General features: G+C 49.0%; 1 protein-coding gene across 1 annotated transcript in view; it reads left to right on the top strand.

The window, feature by feature from the left end:
* GLB1 (galactosidase beta 1) overlaps positions 1-18,529 on the top strand; it is an 84,028-nt gene that overhangs the window by 9,729 nt on the left and 55,770 nt on the right. The window contains exons 2-4 of the mRNA XM_056129383.1: positions 8,912-9,081; positions 15,539-15,689; positions 16,870-16,930. Of these exons, the coding sequence (XP_055985358.1) occupies positions 8,912-9,081; positions 15,539-15,689; positions 16,870-16,930 (382 nt within the window). The remainder of the gene's footprint in view (positions 1-8,911; positions 9,082-15,538; positions 15,690-16,869; positions 16,931-18,529) is intronic.

Below are 18,529 nucleotides of genomic sequence, written 5' to 3'. Positions count from 1 at the left end.
ACCCGTGGCAAGAGCCTCACGTCAGCCAGTTCATTCGTGTCCAGGCTCAGGCAGTGGGGATGGGTCCCCTGAAGGCCAGACCCACCTCTGCCAGTCTCCCTGAGGGCTAGGGGGCGCTCAGGACACCCTGACCCCTGGAGCATCTCTGACTCCTCAGCAACTGACACCACTTCCCTTTGGACATCGCAAGTCTCACTAGGAAAGAATTGGAGCACTTCCCCCCCACCCCCTTGGTTTTTGGGGCCATACCCAGCGATTCTCAGGTCTTAAGTTCTTAAGATCTTAAGATTCTCAAGTTCTGGTGATACTCATGGGTGCCAGGGATTGAACCTGGGTCAGCTGCGTGCAAGCCAAACTCCATAACCCCCATCCGCTCTCTCCGGCCCCAGGGCTGAGGGACTCTGCAGTGTGAGTCCGGGTGGTGTCACTGCAGGGTTCTATCTCGAGAGGACCCAGTCACCCCTCCATTTCTTTCACTTCATTTTGCAGAGGGGAAGCCCCCAAGCAGGGAGTCAGGGGTGTGTGGGGGAAGTGGGGAATGGCATGCCAGCTCTGTTGACGGGCTGATAAGGGCTCAGATCTAGCAGTGCAGGGCTGTGCGGGTGGCCCTCGGTGCAGGCATCCAACTCAGAGCCTCACACATGCAGGGCCAGTGCAACTGCCCTTTGGGCTCCTTCCCCAGCCCCTCTTGTCACTGGACTGTGTGTGGGGACTGCCCCAGAGCCCGGGCTGGAAGAAGTGGTTTTTGCCTTGCAGCGCTGACACCACCTTTGGCCCACACGTTCTTGATTAGTCTCCTCAATGGACGTGTCAGGGATCACCGGCAGGTGGCCCGAACTCCTCACCCTCCAGGAATGCTGTGGCTGAGTTGGCTTGAAGGTGCCTCTGGCCTGCAGACCTGAGCGGCAACTCTGACCTTTGCTGGTGGAGGCAGCAGGGCTGCCATGTGACATGGTGACATGGTGACATGGGTTCTGTGCATCCTGCCAGGATCTGTGTCCCTCCCCTGTGTCACCCTGTTTCCCCTGCCCTCCTTTGCCCATGTAGATAGCTCTCAGGTCACTCTAGGGCCATGGTCCCCACCTTCCCTGCCACATCATCATCCTTCAGGCTGTCCAGGAAAAGGCAGTCAGGTGGGAGGTTGTCTGACCCCCACTTTTATGTTCCCATCCTGGCTCTGCTTGGCAGTACCCCTCTTGTCTCCCCATCACAGTGCCCGCTGGAGTTGTGACCAGCTTCTGGAATTCACCTCCACCCCAAGGGGCACTGTGTGAGGTGCCCGTACAAAGATGATGGTAGGGGGCCAAGAAGAATCCCCCTTGCTGACGCATGTCCACCACCCCTCAGCAGCCCCCTCCTGAGTCCCCAGGGATCCCCCTAAAGTCGGCTTCTCTGGCAGAAATACAGATTCCTTAAAGGTGGTGGTTTCTAGAATGTCCAGAATGTTGGAGAATGTTCCAAGTGGGGATCCTGTTCTGAGCCTGTCAATCACCCAACCTTCTTTTGGGTTCTCCTTCCCTTCCTTTATTCCATTCTTCTGCCACACCCAGCTGTGCTTGGGGCTGAGTCCTGGCTCTGTGCTCAGGGATCACTCCTGGAAGTGCTGGGGGACCATATTGGGTGCTGGGGATCAAACCTGGGTCTACCATGTACAAGGTGGGTGCCTTACGCACTGTACAATCTGAAGAAAGAGACTGTCAACCCGTCTCTTTCTTCAGAGCTTCCAAATCTATCAACAATAGCCAGGCAAACACACACTGGGACGAATGACCTGCCCATTCCAGGGGTGGGGCTGCCACAAATGCCAGCTCCTCCATTTCCGTCTGTGTGCATGCCATGGGATGTCACTGCCCACCTAGCACCAGCTCCAGCCTCTTCTTGTTTGACTTCTAGGAAAGATCCAGGTAAGACTCACAGAGAGGAGCAGCACTCAGGCCATTCCTGGGGCCTGTGTCTTCACCGGGGTTGCCCTAGAAGCAGAATGTGAAGCCAGGGCTTGGGTGCAGAGGTGATCGGAGAAGTGATCCAAGAGCCCAGGTACCACGGATGGCAAAACAGGGACCTCAGTAACCCTGACTGTCAGAGCTGTCATTTCTGCATGATTGCCTGGGAAATATGCAAAAGGTCTCCGGAAGGAGGAGAATGTGGTTCTCCAGCCGTGTCGCTTGGGGCCACTCTGGCATGTAGGTTCCCCAGATACAGTGCAGCAGGTCTCAAAGCCTGGAGGAGTGAGTCTGAGCTGAGACACTGTCACGGGCCCCCTATCCTCAGCTCCTGAAGCTGAGTTAAGTTCAGGCTGAGCTGATGTGAGGAGGTTTGGAGAAACATTTCTGCCTTCTCTGTTCTCTCTATATACCTGAGATCTGGCCCCAGCTGGTTTAGGAGAGCATCTTGCTAACCTCAGGAGCTGCATACTATGCCATCACATGTGGGGGTAGGCACATACTGCATATATTATCCACACATCATAGACAGCTCGTTTATCTCATCATCCTCTTTCATTTCTGTCCATATTTGATTGCATTTGAAGCATTTTAGCATGACCATACAGATGCTTCCATTAACATAGCCCTCCCCATCTGTCCCTCTGTTTGTCCACACTTTTTTTTTTCTGGATGCATTTCAATGAATCAAAAACACTGAACACTTCCTTGTCACACTTTGCCATCATGGTAATCATTAACTAGAGGTTGATATCTGCACAGAACCCTTTAAATAGAGGTGTGTGTGTGTGTGTGTGTGTGTGTGTGTGTGTGTGTGTGTAAAATGAAATGCACAAATTTTCTTTTGGAGGGGCATTTGGCACCACTTTCAACTGTGCTCTGGCCTTACTCCTGGCCTGTGCTCATGGATCACTCATGTCAGTGCTCATGGGACCATATGTCATCCTGGGGCTCAAACCACTACAACCCTGTGTAAGGCCAGTGTCTTAACCTCAATACTCCCTCACCAACAGTGCACAGATCTTAACTATACCATTTAGTGAGTTTTGACAGTTATAGAGCAGTATAATCCAAAGCCTATATAATATTCCCATTATCTCAGAAAGATCTCTTGTGTTCCTTCCCAAGAAATACCTATTCCCAGATCTTGTGTTCCTTGTGTTCCTTCCCAAGAAATAACTTTTCCGTGTTCTTCTGTTTTTTAGCCCACACCCAGCAGTGCTTAGGGTCACATCCCAGTCTTAGGGGACTGGCTCAGTCTGTTGAACTATCCCTCCAGCCCTCTAACAATAATCTGGTTTGTTTTATTTTAATGCCATTGCTGTGTGATTCAACTTACAGAATCTCACGCATTTTGGATTTGGCTTCTATGATGCCATCAGATTCTGGTTCACCTGAAACGGAAGTTCCATAATGAGTGCTGTGCAGGGCGGGGATGTGTACAGAATGTTGAGTCACAATACCGAAGGCGTTAGGCCTGCCTGTTCCCCTCTTCCAGGGCTCAGCCTGAGTCACAGCATCACATGGGGCCTGCCTGATGCCTCCTTGCTAAAGTTCCAACAGCTGTGCAAATCATGGTTGCAGTATTTACCGACGGCTAGAGCAATTCTTTCATCTCACAAAGATAAGGGTGACTTTTTGTTTCCCTGTTTAGATTCTATTAATCTACCTGCTATTATTAGCTGGAATAATGTGAAGTATCTTCTACCATCAACTTTCTTGATGCCCTGGAATATAGTGTTTATGGCAATGGGAAGTGAACAACTGAATTATTTCCCTCTATCATTTTTTTTTTCAGAATAGTGACTGTTTACATTATTACAATGTGGACAGAATATCCACCGGTGATTGGTAACTTTTGTTTTATCGCCATGAACCATAACAGCCTTGAAGTTCCCACCCACCCCATCCCCAACCTGTACCAGTACCTGGACACTATCCAAGCTCAGTTAAAACCTGAATGGCTAAGAGCGAGGTCCAGCTTTACCGTTTTAATTTCTTTACATTTTTTGGTTTGTTTTCACTGTAGGTTATATCCTAGAGTACCTGGGGGCCATGGATCAAACCCAGGGCCTCATATATGTAAGACGTTTGCACTACCACTTCAGCCACATCCCCAGCTCTAGGTCTGCTAATTTATTATTTTTTTGGGGAACCACACCCATGGTGCTGGGGGGCTACTCCCATCTTATTGCCCAGAGGTTGCTTCTGGTGATACTTGGGGAGACCCATGCAGTGCGGGGGATCGAACCCAGAGCATGCAAAGTAAAAGGTAAAAAGGTAAAGGCCCTCCCATTGTTCATCGATTTGCTCGAGCGGGCCCAGTAACGTCTCCATCATGAGACTTGTTGTTACTGTGTTTGGCATATCGAATACGTCACGGGGAGCTTGCCAGGCTCTGCCTTGCGGGCGAGATACTCTCGGCAGCTTGCCGGGCTCTCCGAGAGGGGCGGAGGAATCAAACTCGGGTCGGCCATGTTGGCTGCGTGCAAGGCAACCGCCCTACGGCTGTGCTATACAACCCAATCCTTTGAGCTTCCTTAGCTCTAGCTTTGTCCTTTTTGTTTTATTATGAGGGTGGTGCCAGGATTCAAACCTAGAACCTCATTCATGCCTGATTTCTATCACTCAACCACATCCCCATCCTGGCTTGGCTAGTTAAGAGATGGTTCGGACATGTGCAAGATGAAGACAGTTGAGGCAGCTTCTAGGAAAACAGCCCTCGCTGTACACCCCCACCTTCGCCCCACCATCCCATGCCTGCTTAACTGGCTCACTGTGACTGCTGCAGCCCTCCACTCTAATCCCCTCCAACTTGTGGGGTTGGAAGTTTCCAGGGCGCACGGTGCTGAGCTTGTCGCTCCTACACCACTGGGCCGCCCGAGGTTGTACTGGATCCTGGCCATCTCAGGACGGTTCCCCTTGGTGACTCTGACTCCTCAGCCCACAAGCCGTGCTTTGGCTTACTCAGGCATACATGGAAGGAGACTTTCAGACTTGCCTGGGAGGGGACTGGAGCAGAGATGCAGACGCTTTCCTTTGTGGGACAAACCCAGGTCCCAGTACCCAGAAGCATTGTCCCTCCAACCCCTTCCTGCTGTGCCCAGCCCTATCCCTCGAGGTAACTTCAGCTAGTCTTTCCCTCTGCCCATTCTGCCCCAAAATTCTAACTTCATTTCTACCTGTCCAAAGAATTGCCATCATGCACAAGTCTCCTTTGCACTCAGAACTTGTAGGGTGGAGATTGGAGCAATAGTACAGTGGGCAGGACATTTGTCTTGCATGCGACTGACCAAAGTTCAGTCCTAACATCACATACGGTCCTCCGAGCAACTGAGCATCATTGGGTATGACCCAAAAAGAAATGGAAAAAAGAAAAACAAACAAACAAAAAAATTGTGGAAAACACTTCTTTGGAGAAGATGTTTTTAATTTTTATTATGATTATTTCCATTTTGCTTTTTTGGGTCACACCTAGCAATGCTCAGGGGTTACTCCTGGCTCTGCGCTCAGGAATTACTCTGGTAGTGCCTTGGGGACCATATGGGATGCCGGGGATTGAATGCAGGTTGGCTGCATGCAAGGCAAACACCCTACCTGCTGTACTATGACTCCAGCCCCCCGGAGAAGAGGTTTTTAAAGGCACCGCTGGGGACACCCTCTCTGATTTTTATATTTATGTGAATTTCTTACCTTTGGATGGCAATTAAAGCTTCTTTTTTCTTGTAAGATAAGATGACACTCAATTTACAAGCCTGCCTTTAAAGAAATTTTTTCTTCTTCAATAATGTTGGAGGTTTGGGGCTGCAAGGAGTTCTTAGGGGTGCCTAGGGACCATATCTGGTGACACTTGGCTATGTGGGTCTACTCAGGCCCGGTAGTGCTTGGGGTCACCAGGGCCATCCCCAGCAGTCCTGAGGGACCAGGATTGTATGCCAGTGCTCTGTGACATCTCCTGTAGCACTGTAGAACTGTCCTCCTGTTGTTCATCGACTTGATTGAGCAGGCACCAATAACATCTCAAAACAAATTGTGAGATTTGTTGTTACTGTTTCTGGCATATCAAATACGTCACAGGTAGCTTGCCAGGTATTGCCATGTGGGTGGGATATTCTTGGTAGCTTGCTGGGCTCTCTTCGAGAGGGGCGAAGGAATCGAACTCAGGTCGGCCCGGTCTGCCACGTGCAAGGCAAACGCCCTACCCCCTGTGCTATTGCTCCAGCCCAGCATCTCCTAGGTCTTAAAATTTTTTATTTTTGCAGCACCAGGAATTAAATCCAGGCCCTCACACATACAAGTCAAGTGCCGTACTGTAAGTGCTCTACTCTAGGCCTTAAAATTTTGGGAGGGTTTCCCAAGAAATGCTCAGGGACCTTCCTTCTGCCCCCTTGAAGCCACCACCAGCAGTGCTCAGGGCTTACTCCTGGCTCTGTGCTCAGGGATCATTCCTGGCAGGTTTGCGGACGGCAGGAGGTGCCGGGATCAAACTTGGGTTGGCCACACTCAAGGCAAGTGCCATACATGCTGTTCTACTGCTACACCCCTACCCCCACCCCCAGTGACTTTAAATGTACTTTCTTTTTCTTAGTTGGCTTTCTTGTGGCATAACTCATAACAGAGTGAGCCCTGAGCATAGCTGGCTGTGCCCCCCAACATCAAAAATATAGTATTTTTTTTTTTTTTGGTGTGTGTGAGGGGGGCACACCCAGCTGTGCTCAGGGCTTACTCCCAGCTCTAGACTCAGGAACCACTCTTGGTAGTGCTCAGGGAACCATATACAGTGCTGCAGATTGAACCAGGCACCATGTGCAAGGCAAGCACCTTCCCTACTAAACTATCATTTGAACCCCTAATTTTCCATTTTCTGAGTGGTTGAATTTGGCAGTCCTAGTACTCTGGATGTCAGATTTGGTCTGATCCAGGACCCCTGTTCTTACAGTGGCTTACAGGTGTGACTTCAGGGTAGCCCCAAGCTCTCACATACTGTGAAGTTACAATTAAAGCTCTTTTTGAAAAAGCAGGTACCTTTGAGAACTTCAAGATATACAAGGGAATCTATCTAAATAAAATGTGACCCTGGTCCCATAGGCACCTGTTGCCTGTGGCTGCCTTTCTCACCCACCAGAGAGCAGTGTTCCACTCTGCCCAACCCTCCCTGCAAGGCAAGTCAGCTTGCAGAACCCCACCAGCAGAACTGCTGTGAACTGGGTTTCAGGAATCATACCTAGTAACCTGCCCACACAGCAGAGTCTGGCAAACTCCCCTTGGCATACCCAGTATGCCAAATACCAGTAACAATGATGGGTCTCATTCTCCTAACCCTAAAAGAGCCTTGAATATGGCACTTTTTAAAATATCAGGGCTAGGACAAAGGAGATGTTACTGGTGCCTGCTTGAAGCAATCTACGATCAGGGTGGTTATTGTGACCTAGTAGGCATATTCCCCAGAGATGCTTATGTTATCTCCAGAGATAACACCCTTATCTTCAGAACCTCCCCAGACTCCATGGGCTGACTTTGCATGAAGGAGGGGAAGAGTTCAGTGTGGGTTCACTACTCCACACCACATCCAGAGCCCCACTGAGAGCACCCCCACCCCATCATTTAACTGTTTGGAGGTTTTGGGGGTTCCCAAGGAGTGCTTGGGGGTGCCTAGGGTCCACTTCTGGTGACATTTGGCTGTGTGGGTCTGCTCAGGTCCAGTAGTTGAGGCCTTGAGACCACCAGAGCCCTAAGTTAAAATAATTTTAACACCTTTCCAGTCTTAGCACTTTAGTTCCTGAAGTCACCCCAAGAGAGCGTTTCTTGACATGTAAGTTGACTGCTAGAAATGTCTTAAACTGCAGCCCCATGGAGACTAATTCGTAGGCACCTCTCTGTCTATCTCAGACGTTTCATAAAATAATGCCTGTACTGTGTACAGTACACTTCGGTATCTTTATTCTCTGTCATTAAAAAAGAATCAATGCCCGTGTTGATTTCCTGGCTAACAAATCTAGTCCAAGCCACAGCTGCTGTGTGAAAAATACTGCCTTGCAGTTACTGCGTCTGTTCTGCAGAGAAGAGAAGATGCTGATGTAGATGTAGATAGGGAACTGCATGGCCTAGAGACATCCAGTATGAGGCTCCCAGGCTTTGGGGTTTGAACCTGCTGCTCTCCGTGCATCATGTTTATAATGGGGTGTGGGATGATGGGCACTCCCAGTGGTGGTCAGGGACTACTTCTGACTCTGCTCAGGGGTGCCCCCTGTGGTGTTGGATATACAGTGCAAGGGATGGGGAGGTGGGGGTGCAGGGTGTGGGGGCAAGGGGGTGGTTGGGGGGAAGTCCACATCAGGCAAGGCAAGCGCTTAACCTATTGAACTATTTCTGACCCCCACTTTGACTTGTCTTTGTTTTGGTTTGCTGGTGTGGAGGCCACACCTGGCAACGCTCAGGGGTTACTACTGGTTCTGCACTCAGGAGTCACTCCAGGAGTGCTCAGGGGCCACTATGGGGTGCCAAGGATGGAACCTGAGTTGGCCGTGCGCAAGGCAAACACCCTACCCCGCTATGCTACTGCTTTGGTCAACTTCGAATTTTCTTAATGGATCTCAGGGCTCCCAAAGGCATCGCTACGGAGGTAACAAGATAGTATTCAGATCACAGTCACTGTGTACGTGCGTGCGTGTGTGCGAGAGAGAGTGTGTGTGTGTGTGTGTGTGTGTGTGTTCGTGTGTGTGTGTGTGTTCTGTTTCCATAACACAAGGATTTTCTCTCTGGGCCTGTTGCTTCTGTGTGTCAACCATGGGTGATCAGATACCAGGCTGGCTAACCCCGTGGACCCCCACATGGTCCTTTGACTTAAGTAGCCCAGAAACCAGCATCCCATCAGTCCTCCACTGCCCCTTGGTAGTCCCCCACCACAGCTGGCCACCATGTGCACTGCAGCTGGTGGCAATGCTGACGTGATGCCGTCCTTGCTCTAGAACACCACAAAGAGGACATTCACCATTGACTATGAGCACAACCGTTTCCTCAAGGATGGCCAACCCTTCCGCTACATCTCGGGCAGCATCCACTACTCGCGTGTGCCCCGCTTCTACTGGAAGGACCGGCTGCTGAAGATGAAGATGGCAGGGCTGAACGCCATCCAGACGTGAGTACGGGGGCATGGCAGGCTCTCCCAGAGAGGGGGCACACCTGTATTTCTCTGGAAGTTTATTTTTGATTTTTGTTCTGTGAACCCTGCCCAGCAGTGCGCAGGAGCTTATTCCAGGCTCAGTGCTCAAGGATCACTCCTGGTGAGGCTTAGAAGGGGGTCCTATGCAGTGATGCAAGATGAACCCAAGTCAACCATGTGCCAGGCAAGCGCCTTAACCCAAGTGCTATCTCTCCTGTCCCCAGACAGGCAGAGATTTTGATGTCAGAGGCCCCCACGGGTGGATTATGTGAGGTGGGAAGAAGAAAGTTGGTCGCTTTCTCTCGATCTGCCTCTGCCACCCATGACCCAGCTGCAAAGACTAGGACAGATAAAGTCTGCGATGAGTCCCGGCTAGGCCCGGACCAAAGCCCCTGCCAGCCCCACCAGATGGCTGTCAAGCCACACCTGTTGTCTGCTTGGTCTTCTGAGCATGGGAATTGATACCCTGCCATCTGATTTCTCGGGGAGCCAGGGACTCAGGCTAAGACGAGGAATTGCTTATTGAAGGAAAGTAAAGTCAGTCCTAGACCTTACCTAGGGTTACCAGGTTCTTGTCTTGCCTTGCAGCAAAGAATTTTAGGAGTAGACAAACAGTAAAGTAAAACAGATTTTATTTGGAGGATTTTGAAGGTGAGGAGGGAAAGAAAGCAAGGGAGACAGAGAGAATGCGGGCTTCTTCAAGGACTGAGAGAGCCCCTACACATATCCCAGTACTAAGAAAGTACACATCTCAAGAGGGGGCATGCGGGTACCAGATGTACTCAGGCGCCACATGTGCTTGGCCAGCTGGGCAAAAGAGACATATGGGCTCGGACAGCATGTGTGCGCCCTTCCTTTGGTCAAGGTGACTTTTGCAGGGTTATTTCCAAGCCACACCCATGTAGGGCTTTCTAGCTAGACCCTGTGCTAGTGTTGTTGCTAAGTGGGTAGAGTTGGGAGTGGTCTTGAAACTCCTTTTCTTAACCTCTGTTCCTCTTGGATCTTCTCTTGAGGGTAGGTCCAGTCTTCTCAGGTCTGGACTAGCTGAGGGCTAATCAGATTAATCAGATGAAGGTTAATCAGATTAAAGGAATTTCAGGTTTTCCAGTAATTTCCTCAGGCCCTTTCTGTAGGGGTTCAGTCTCCTCCAGGTCGGCTGCTGGAGGTCTTACCCATCTTGCTTTCTGTATCCACAAGGTGGGTCACACTTCGGACTACTGGCTTTATTTCCAGAAATTTCACTGCCACGATGTGTGTGTGCAGGGGGGAGGTGTAGAGGGAGGAGACAGCATATGGGGGGGGCGGTCCCTAATCTACCTGCCTACATTAATTTTTTTGGCTTTTTGGGTCACACCCGGCACTGCACAGGAGTTACTCCTGGCTCTAAACTCAGGAATTACCCCTGGTGGTGCTCAGGGGACCATATAGGATGCTAGGACTTGAACCTGGGTTGGCCGCATGCAAGGCAAATGCCCTACCCACTGTGCTATCACTCCAGCCTCTGCCTACGTTAATTTTAGTGCAGAAATAGGAAGGAGCCAAGTCCCATCTTCAGAGAGGGACTTGTGAGCTGGATTGGTCCTTCTTCAGATGATTGCCACATTTCCAGCAATCTTGAACTATTGTCACCAGAAGCCATCAAATGTGTGTTGACCTGCAGAGAGCAAAGGGAAGTAGAGTTGAGAGAGAGACTGTGACCCTTCATTTGCATGAGTCAAGCCGTTTCTTTGAGGTCAGGATTGCCAGCCTGTGCCAGCCTGGATACTAGCACTTGCCCCAGCACATTATGTGGTATTTGAAGTTTTTGTTTTCAGTAATTCCTATTTTGAAGTCACACCCCAAGGGGGCTGTGATGCCTCTCACAGTTCTGTGCTTGGGGTGGGGGATTGTGTCACTGCCAGTGGGGCTCCTAGACCATGTGGCATGGAGTACTGAGCCCTGCCCTGACACCCCACCCCACCCCTAGCTACATGCAAAGTCAGACCATTGAGCCTGGCAAGACTCTGGAGATAAGAAAAGCAGCTCTAGGGAATATGCCTGCTAGGTGTGATTCCTGAAAGCCAGCTCCAGTGCAGATCTGCTGGTGGTCCTGGGGTTGCCCAGCTACCCCCATGGCTGTCTCAGCTCCCTTCTCTTTTGCCATTGCCAGGGGACAAGACGAGGGGAGAAAGCTGGGAATGGCTCTCCACTTTGGTTTTTGTAACCCCATGTGGATTGCTGATAGCATTTCAAGTCAAGTAGAACACACAGAAGTAGATTCGAGGGACAGAGAATAAAGGACAGTCCCAGTTGTTCTTCTTTTCTATGACCGCTGGGTCTTGTCTGCTGTTCCAGTGCTAGGTACTAGGAACCCAACTGTTCCTAGGAACCCACAGACCTTGGGGTCCTCAGAGAGACCTTTGTGAGATTTTGCCGGGAAATGTGTTTTGTACTGCATGCAGCCAGGAAACTTTGGTCATCGTGCCTCCTGCATGCAGTTCCCATGGTACATGGCAGGTTCCGCTTGCTTTTTTTTTTCTTTTTGGGTCACACCTGGCGATGCTCAGGGGTTACTCCTGGCTCATGCACTCAGGAATTTCTCCTGGCGGTGCTCGGGGGACCATATGGGATGCTGGGAATCAAACCCATGTCGGCCATGTTGGCTGCGTGCAAGGCAAACGCCCTACCCACTGTGCTATCGCTCCAGCCCCTCCGCTTGCTTTTTTAACTAAAAAGTATTTTTCACACTTGCCTTGCATATGTGAAACCCTGGGTTTGATCTTTGGCAGTGCAAAAAAAAAAAAAACTTTTAAAAATATTTTTTTGGGGGAGGCCACCACATCTGACAATGCTCAAGGGTTACTCCTGGCTCTGCACTCAGGAATTACTCCTGGCAAAGCTCAGGGGTCCATATGGAATGCTGGGAATTGAGCCTGGGTCAGCCGCATGCAAGGCAACCGCCTCAGCCCCTAAAGTATCGTTCTGGGGCTGGTGATATGTCTCAGCAATAGAAAATATGTCATATACATAAGGCTCTGAATTTAAGCCTAGTCACCAACCCTTTCTTCCTGCCAAAAAATTTTTTCAAAATCATGACTCATTACTGTAACACTGATATTTTCATTTTTTTTCCCTGTCTTATAGAGGCATATTTAATTTTTACAAGTATGTACATTTACATATGTCCTGTCTGTCCTGTCCTCCCGTTGTTCATCGATTTGCTCGAGCGGGCCCAATAATGTCTCCATTTTTTTCAGACTTGTTGTTACTGTGTTTGGCATATTGAATACATCACGGATAGCTTGCCAGGCTCTGCGTGCAGGCGAGATACTCTCGGTAGCTTGCCTGGCACTCGGAGAGGGGCGGAGGAATCGAACCCAGTTGGCTGGGCTGGCTGTGCGCAAGGCAAACGCCTTACCACTGTGCTATCTACTATTTAGCATTCGATTCTTTTTTATTTTTCCTTGTTTTTGTTTGTGGTGTGTTTTTTTTTAGTGGTTTTGTTGTTGTTGTTGTTGTTCATTTGTTTATTTACTTATTTTTTGTCCACCTGGTGATCAGGCTATTTGCATCTCTGTACTTGGTGGGTTCCTCCCCGTGGTGCTGGAGAAATGGACAGGTCATTCAGTGCCAGGGATTGCATGTAAGGCAAGCACCAGAACCTTCTGACTCTCTCTCTCTCTTTTTTTTTTTAATGTAGGAGTATTGCTATTTATTCAGCCACTGATTAGGCTGATTGAATTAGGCATGAAGTCCACTCAGACTATCTCTTCTCCCTCACTCTTTTCAAGTTTACACTGCCTTGAAAGATCTTCCAGTTCTGTGGAGATTTGATTTATATCTGGCCCTGAATCTGTAGCCTTAGATAGGTGAGCCAACAGTTACACAGCAATCCACAGAGACCCCCACATGATGACTTAGACATGGGGAAATGTGTTGGTTACACTAAGTTTAGCTAGCACCCATCACTTTATATAGAAAACAAACACAAACACCGTCCTCCCGTTCATCGATTTGTTCGAGTGGGCCCAGTAACATCTCCATTTTGAGACTTGTTGCTACTATGTTTGGCATATTGAATATATACAGGCGAGATAATCTCAGTAGCTTGCCGGGCCCTCCGAGAGGGGTGGAGGAATTGAACCGGGCTTGGACGGGCCAGCTGCGCGCAGGGCAAATGCCCTACCACTGTGCTATCGCTCCAGCCCCGACTTCCATAGTGTAGTGGTTATCACGTTCGGCTAACACTTCATATAGGTACAAAAGAAATACTGTGGTTTTTTTTTTTTTGCAGGCTGGAGCAATAATACAGCAGGTAGGATGTTTACCTTGCATACAGTGGATTGGATTCTATGCCTTGTACCACTTATGGTCCCCAAAACTTGCCAGGAGTGATCTCTGACTGCAGAGCCTGGAGTAAGCCCTGAGCACTGCTGGTTGTGGCCCCAGAACAACAAAGTAGACAAGACTAAGGGTGCAGATCAGCTGTAGAAAACATGTGAAGTGTTGGGTCTCTGAGCCCTGGCATCAAGACCATAACAACAAATACAACATATATACAAACTCAAAAAATCAGCAGAGTGTTTCCCGCTAGTGAAAACAGCCTTGCCTTGAGTGTATTCGCAGGACAAAGCTCTAAACTACCAGAAGATGCAGGGGCCCAGGAGATGGCTCAGAGAGGGCTGGAGAGCCCAGTGTGGCCCAAACACAGAAACCCACAATTCTTTTTGTTTGGTTGGTTTTTGGACCACATCCAGCAGTGCTCAGGGCTTTTTCCTGACTCTGCACTCGGGGATCACTCCTGGCAGGCTCAGGGGAACATCTGTGGTGCCAGGGATCCAATGGAGGTCAGCTGCATGCAAAGCAAGCACCCCACCCTCTGTACTGTTGCTCCAGCAATGCCCCCGCTCCCACACACCCCACCACCACCACCACCATCAGTTCATTCATAGAGAGATAGCTCGACAGGCCGGGTGAATGCTCTGCGTGCAGGAGGCCTAAGTTTGTTCTTCAATTTTTGTTTTTCCAGTAACACCTGGCAATGCTCAGGTTACTCCTGGCTCTGCATTCAGGAATCACTGCTGGGATCTGTTGTGCCCAAGTTTCGGATCCCCAGTTGTAGAGAAACCAAGTCCACACATGATAATGCAAAAGCAAAGGAACTTCATTACTAGCTGAGCTCTTGCTAGCTCGAGCTAGGGTCCAAGTCTTACCGAACGCAGTGAAGTCTTGACAAGGACCCCGACTCCAAATCACTAGCAGTTTATATAGAGTTCAGAGTTAAGAAGCAATTTATATACTGGTCTGTTTTTAGCATAGGTCCTATTACAACAGTGGTCAGCCATTAGACAATTGTTTCCAGTATACCAGTTAGTAACAGTTTCTAAGGAGGGTACAGTGATCCCTCATGACCGGCCAGACCCAACAGCTTGATTCCTTATCTCGGCAAATTACTCAACTGGAAGTTTACCAGAAACTGCAAGTCCTGCTTGGGGAAAACAGAAACCGAGGCCTCGTTGAGATTTTATGTTAGCTGCAGCTTGTCATGGCATCAGTTCGCCCTCACAGGATCAACCCTGCATCAGCCACATGCAAAGCAAGCGCCTTCCCCCCTGTACTGTCTCTTTAACCTGGAGGCCTAGGTTTGATCCCCAGTACCTCATGGTCTCCTGAATACCACTTGGAGCAACTCTCAGGCACCGAACCAGGAAAAGCCCCTAAGTACTGTTGCCTGTTGACCCCTACCGCAAAAGAAAAATAGAAATAAATTAAAAATTAAAAGAAAATGCAGGGGGGGCTGGAGAGATAGCACAGCGGGTAGGGCGTTTACTTTGCACGCGGCCAACCCAGGTTCGATTCCCAGCATCCCATATGGTCCCCTGAGCACCGCCAGGAGTAACTCCTGAGTGCAGAGGCAGGAGTAACCCCTGTGCATCGCCAGGTGTGACCCAAAAAGCAAAAAACAAAACAAAACAAAATAAAATGCAGGGGCCAGGAGATAGTACATGGTTAAGGCACTTGCCTTGCATGCTGTCAACCTTAGTTCCATTTCAGCACCTGCATACATGGTCCCCTGAGCACTGCCGGGTGTGGCCTCAGAAAAAGAAAATGCAGGGGAAGAGATAGTACAGCAGGTAGGGCACTTTCTTTGCACGCAGCCAATCTGGATTCAAACCCAGAACATTGCCGGGTATAACCTCAAAACAAAACAAACAAAAAAAGAGAATGTAGTCTCCTTTTGTCTTATTTCCAAGTTGCATATCAGCTTTCCCTTCCTGTTCTTCCCAACAAACACTCTCTCTCTCTCTCTCTCTCTCTCTCTCTCTCTCTCTCTCTCTCTCTCACACACACACACACACACACTAGCTAGAGTCCTAGGAAGCTTCGATCCACCCACCCCCATCACAGTTCTGTACCCTACCATATGACCAGGAGACACTGTGTGTCTTGGCAGGTATGTGCCCTGGAACTTCCATGAGCTCCAGCCAGGAAAATACCAGTTTTCTGGAGACCAGGATGTGGAATATTTCATTCGGCTGGCGCAGGAACTGGATCTGCTGGTCATCCTCAGGCCGGGACCCTATATCTGTGCTGAGTGGGACATGGTGAGTGTGTCTGGACCGGCTCCTCTAGCCTGCTGTGTGCGTGTCAGGGTAGGCTCACGAAGAGTCTTGGGAAGCTGAATGAAATCCACTTGATGAGTCTCACAACCTGGAGGTGTGACTCTCACCAGCAGGAAAATGCCAAAATTAACTGGAATCATCAATATAAAAACTTTGCTTCTCCATGTGGATCCTCCCTGAGTTCTATCCCTGGCACCATCGGAAAAAAAAAAAAAAAACAACAAACTTTGAGTCCCAAAACACTGTATTCATACACAGTGACACAGTGATCTTATCTTGTTAGTTTCTAACTTCTCACAAAGTGGGACTGAGCTCAAATAACTACTGAGCTCAAATAACTTATTTTTTTGCGGGGGGGGGGGGGTGGGGGGAGTCACACCGAGCGACACCCTACCTGCTGTACTATCACTCCAGCCCCTCAAATAACTTCTCTTCATGAGATTTTTCTTCCCGACTCCTCCCCAGCGTTAATTTAATTTCTTTTTTTTCTTTTTAAGTTCAATTATCTCTCCCCCCACCCCCGCCACAGTTACAAAGTTGTTCATGATTGGGTTTCAGTCATACAATGTTTCAACACCCACCCCTGCACCACTGTACATATCTCAGTATCCCCAGTTTCCCTCTTGCCCTTCTCCACAGGCTGCCTCTTTCTGTTCCTCTTTCTCTCCTCTCTCTGTCTCTCTCTCTCTCTCTCTTTCTCTTTCTCCTCCCTTCTCACCTATCTCTCTTTCCTTTTGGGCGTTATGGTTTGCAAGATAGGTACTGAAAGGTTATCAGGTATATCCTTTTCAGCACTCAGTTCTTATCCAGAGGGATAATTTCCAACTATTATTGTCATAATAATGGTCCTTTCTCTGTCCTAACTGCCCTCCACCCCTCACATACTTGTGGAAAACTTCCAACCACAGACCAGTCTTCCTGGCCCTGGGGCTACAGATGGTAACATTCAGGGATAATATCCTGCTCTCTGGGGGGGTGAGGGTGGGAGGTTATTCCTAGCAGTGTTCAGCAGGGAATCACGAGGTGCTGGGGTTCAAATCCAGAGCTCCCACTTGAACGCGTCCCCAGCTCACTGAACCAGCTCTTCTCTGACCTTGCTAGTTCTCAATTCGATTTCCCCTGGAGTGAACATTATAATAACTTCTTCTACCCCTTGTTCTAGGGAGGATTCCCTGCTTGGCTGTTAGACAAAAAATCAATTGTTCTGCGGTCTTCTGACCCAGGTAGGAGGCTACTGATGTCTTGTTGAGAGAGTTTAAGAAAGCTGAGATCACTCACCCAAAAGGCTCAGGCATTTCACGTGCTTCGTGTGCAGGAAACGAGACTTTTGGGAATTGTTCCATTAGATCGCGCTGACAAGCTGAGCCTCTTAGCAGCTGATCCACTGGGTGAACGTGTCCCTCCTGCAGTGCTGGTGTGTAACAAGAGTCAGTGCGTGCATCTGGCTTTCAAAATAGCAGGTGTCACTTCTGAAACACTCTCACTGTTTCACTTGCCCGATAGAAGCAGCTTTTATTTCTTTGCTTTCTTTTACAGAGTGATATTTACACGGTAGAGGTCTTTCCTTACCTTTGTAAATCACTAGATAGTACTTTATCTATAAACCAATCAACTGCAAGGTACCACTTAGTTAGGCTTTTATATTTTTTAAATTTTTTGGCTTTTTTTTTTGGGGGGGGGCATGTCACACCGGCAATGATCAGGGGTTACTCCTGGATCTGCACTCAGGAATTACTCCTGGTGGTGCTTGGGGGACCATATGGGCTGCCAATCATCAAACCCAGGTTGGCCCCGTGAAAGACAAACTCTCTGCCCACTGTACTATCACTCTGCCCCCTCGTTACACTTTTAAATTGTGTTTATTTTTTCTCCCTTCTCCTCTGTTGCTGTTGAGGTGGTGAGTGGAGATTACGCGCCTTTAGTGGTGGGCTTATCTGTGTGCCCCCAGAGGTCATAGTCCTGCCACCATGCTCATGTGTCTTTAGATGCAGTGCTCGCCCATACATCGGAGCTCATGTGCAGTGTCATGAAAGCACACAGAAAAGGTGCTGGGACCGTGCTTGGTGCATGTGGCCGGTGCTGGCATCCAAACTCATGCCTCAACCTGCACAGCAGGTGCTTTTTGCCACTGAGCCATCCTTGGGTCCCTTTGCTGTGTTTCTTCTGAAAATTCCTGTTTCCCTTGGTGATGGTGGTGCTAAAAAGTCAACGTCAGCACACATCCACTGCACCCACGAGATAGATGCCGAGACTCTTACACGTTTCATTATTGTATTTGCTTTAGAGAGTTGCTGCGCTCTTTGTGTTTTTCATATATTATCTCCTTTACTCTGTACAGCAACCGTATGGTCTGTATGTATTCTAGTATACCCATTTGACAATGTTCATATTTTATGTCATTTATTAGTTTATTAATTAATTGGCGGGGGAATTGGGGGCCATACATACCAGTACTCAGGGTCTAATTCTAGCTCTGTGCTTTGGGGTCACTCTCAGCAGTCCTGAGGGTATCAGGTGGTGCCCAGAATAGAACAGGGGTCAATTGCATTCGAGGCAAGGTGCCCTAAATCCTGTGCTCTCTAAGGTCCAACAATGTGTATATTTTCTTAGAATTTGATTTTAGAAAACATAGACTTTAATTTAAAAAAGGAAAACAAATTGTACCGTGGCAGAGAAGGCCACACCATTATGTCACTTACCGTTTTTCTTATTAAACCTTAACTCATGCCTTCTGCATGCTGAGCTGTGTTCAGGAATGCGTGGGCCTTGTCCACTTAGAGCTGAGCCAAGGGGACAGCATCCAAAAAAATATCTTTCCTCAG

The sequence above is a fragment of the Sorex fumeus genome, unplaced genomic scaffold, assembly GCF_029834395.1.
Source record: "Sorex fumeus unplaced genomic scaffold, SorFum_2.1 ptg000072l, whole genome shotgun sequence".
Classification (NCBI taxonomy): domain Eukaryota; kingdom Metazoa; phylum Chordata; class Mammalia; order Eulipotyphla; family Soricidae; genus Sorex; species Sorex fumeus.
The sequence above is the reverse complement of the archived record's forward strand: the minus strand, read 5'-3'. Positions and strand labels throughout refer to the sequence as shown.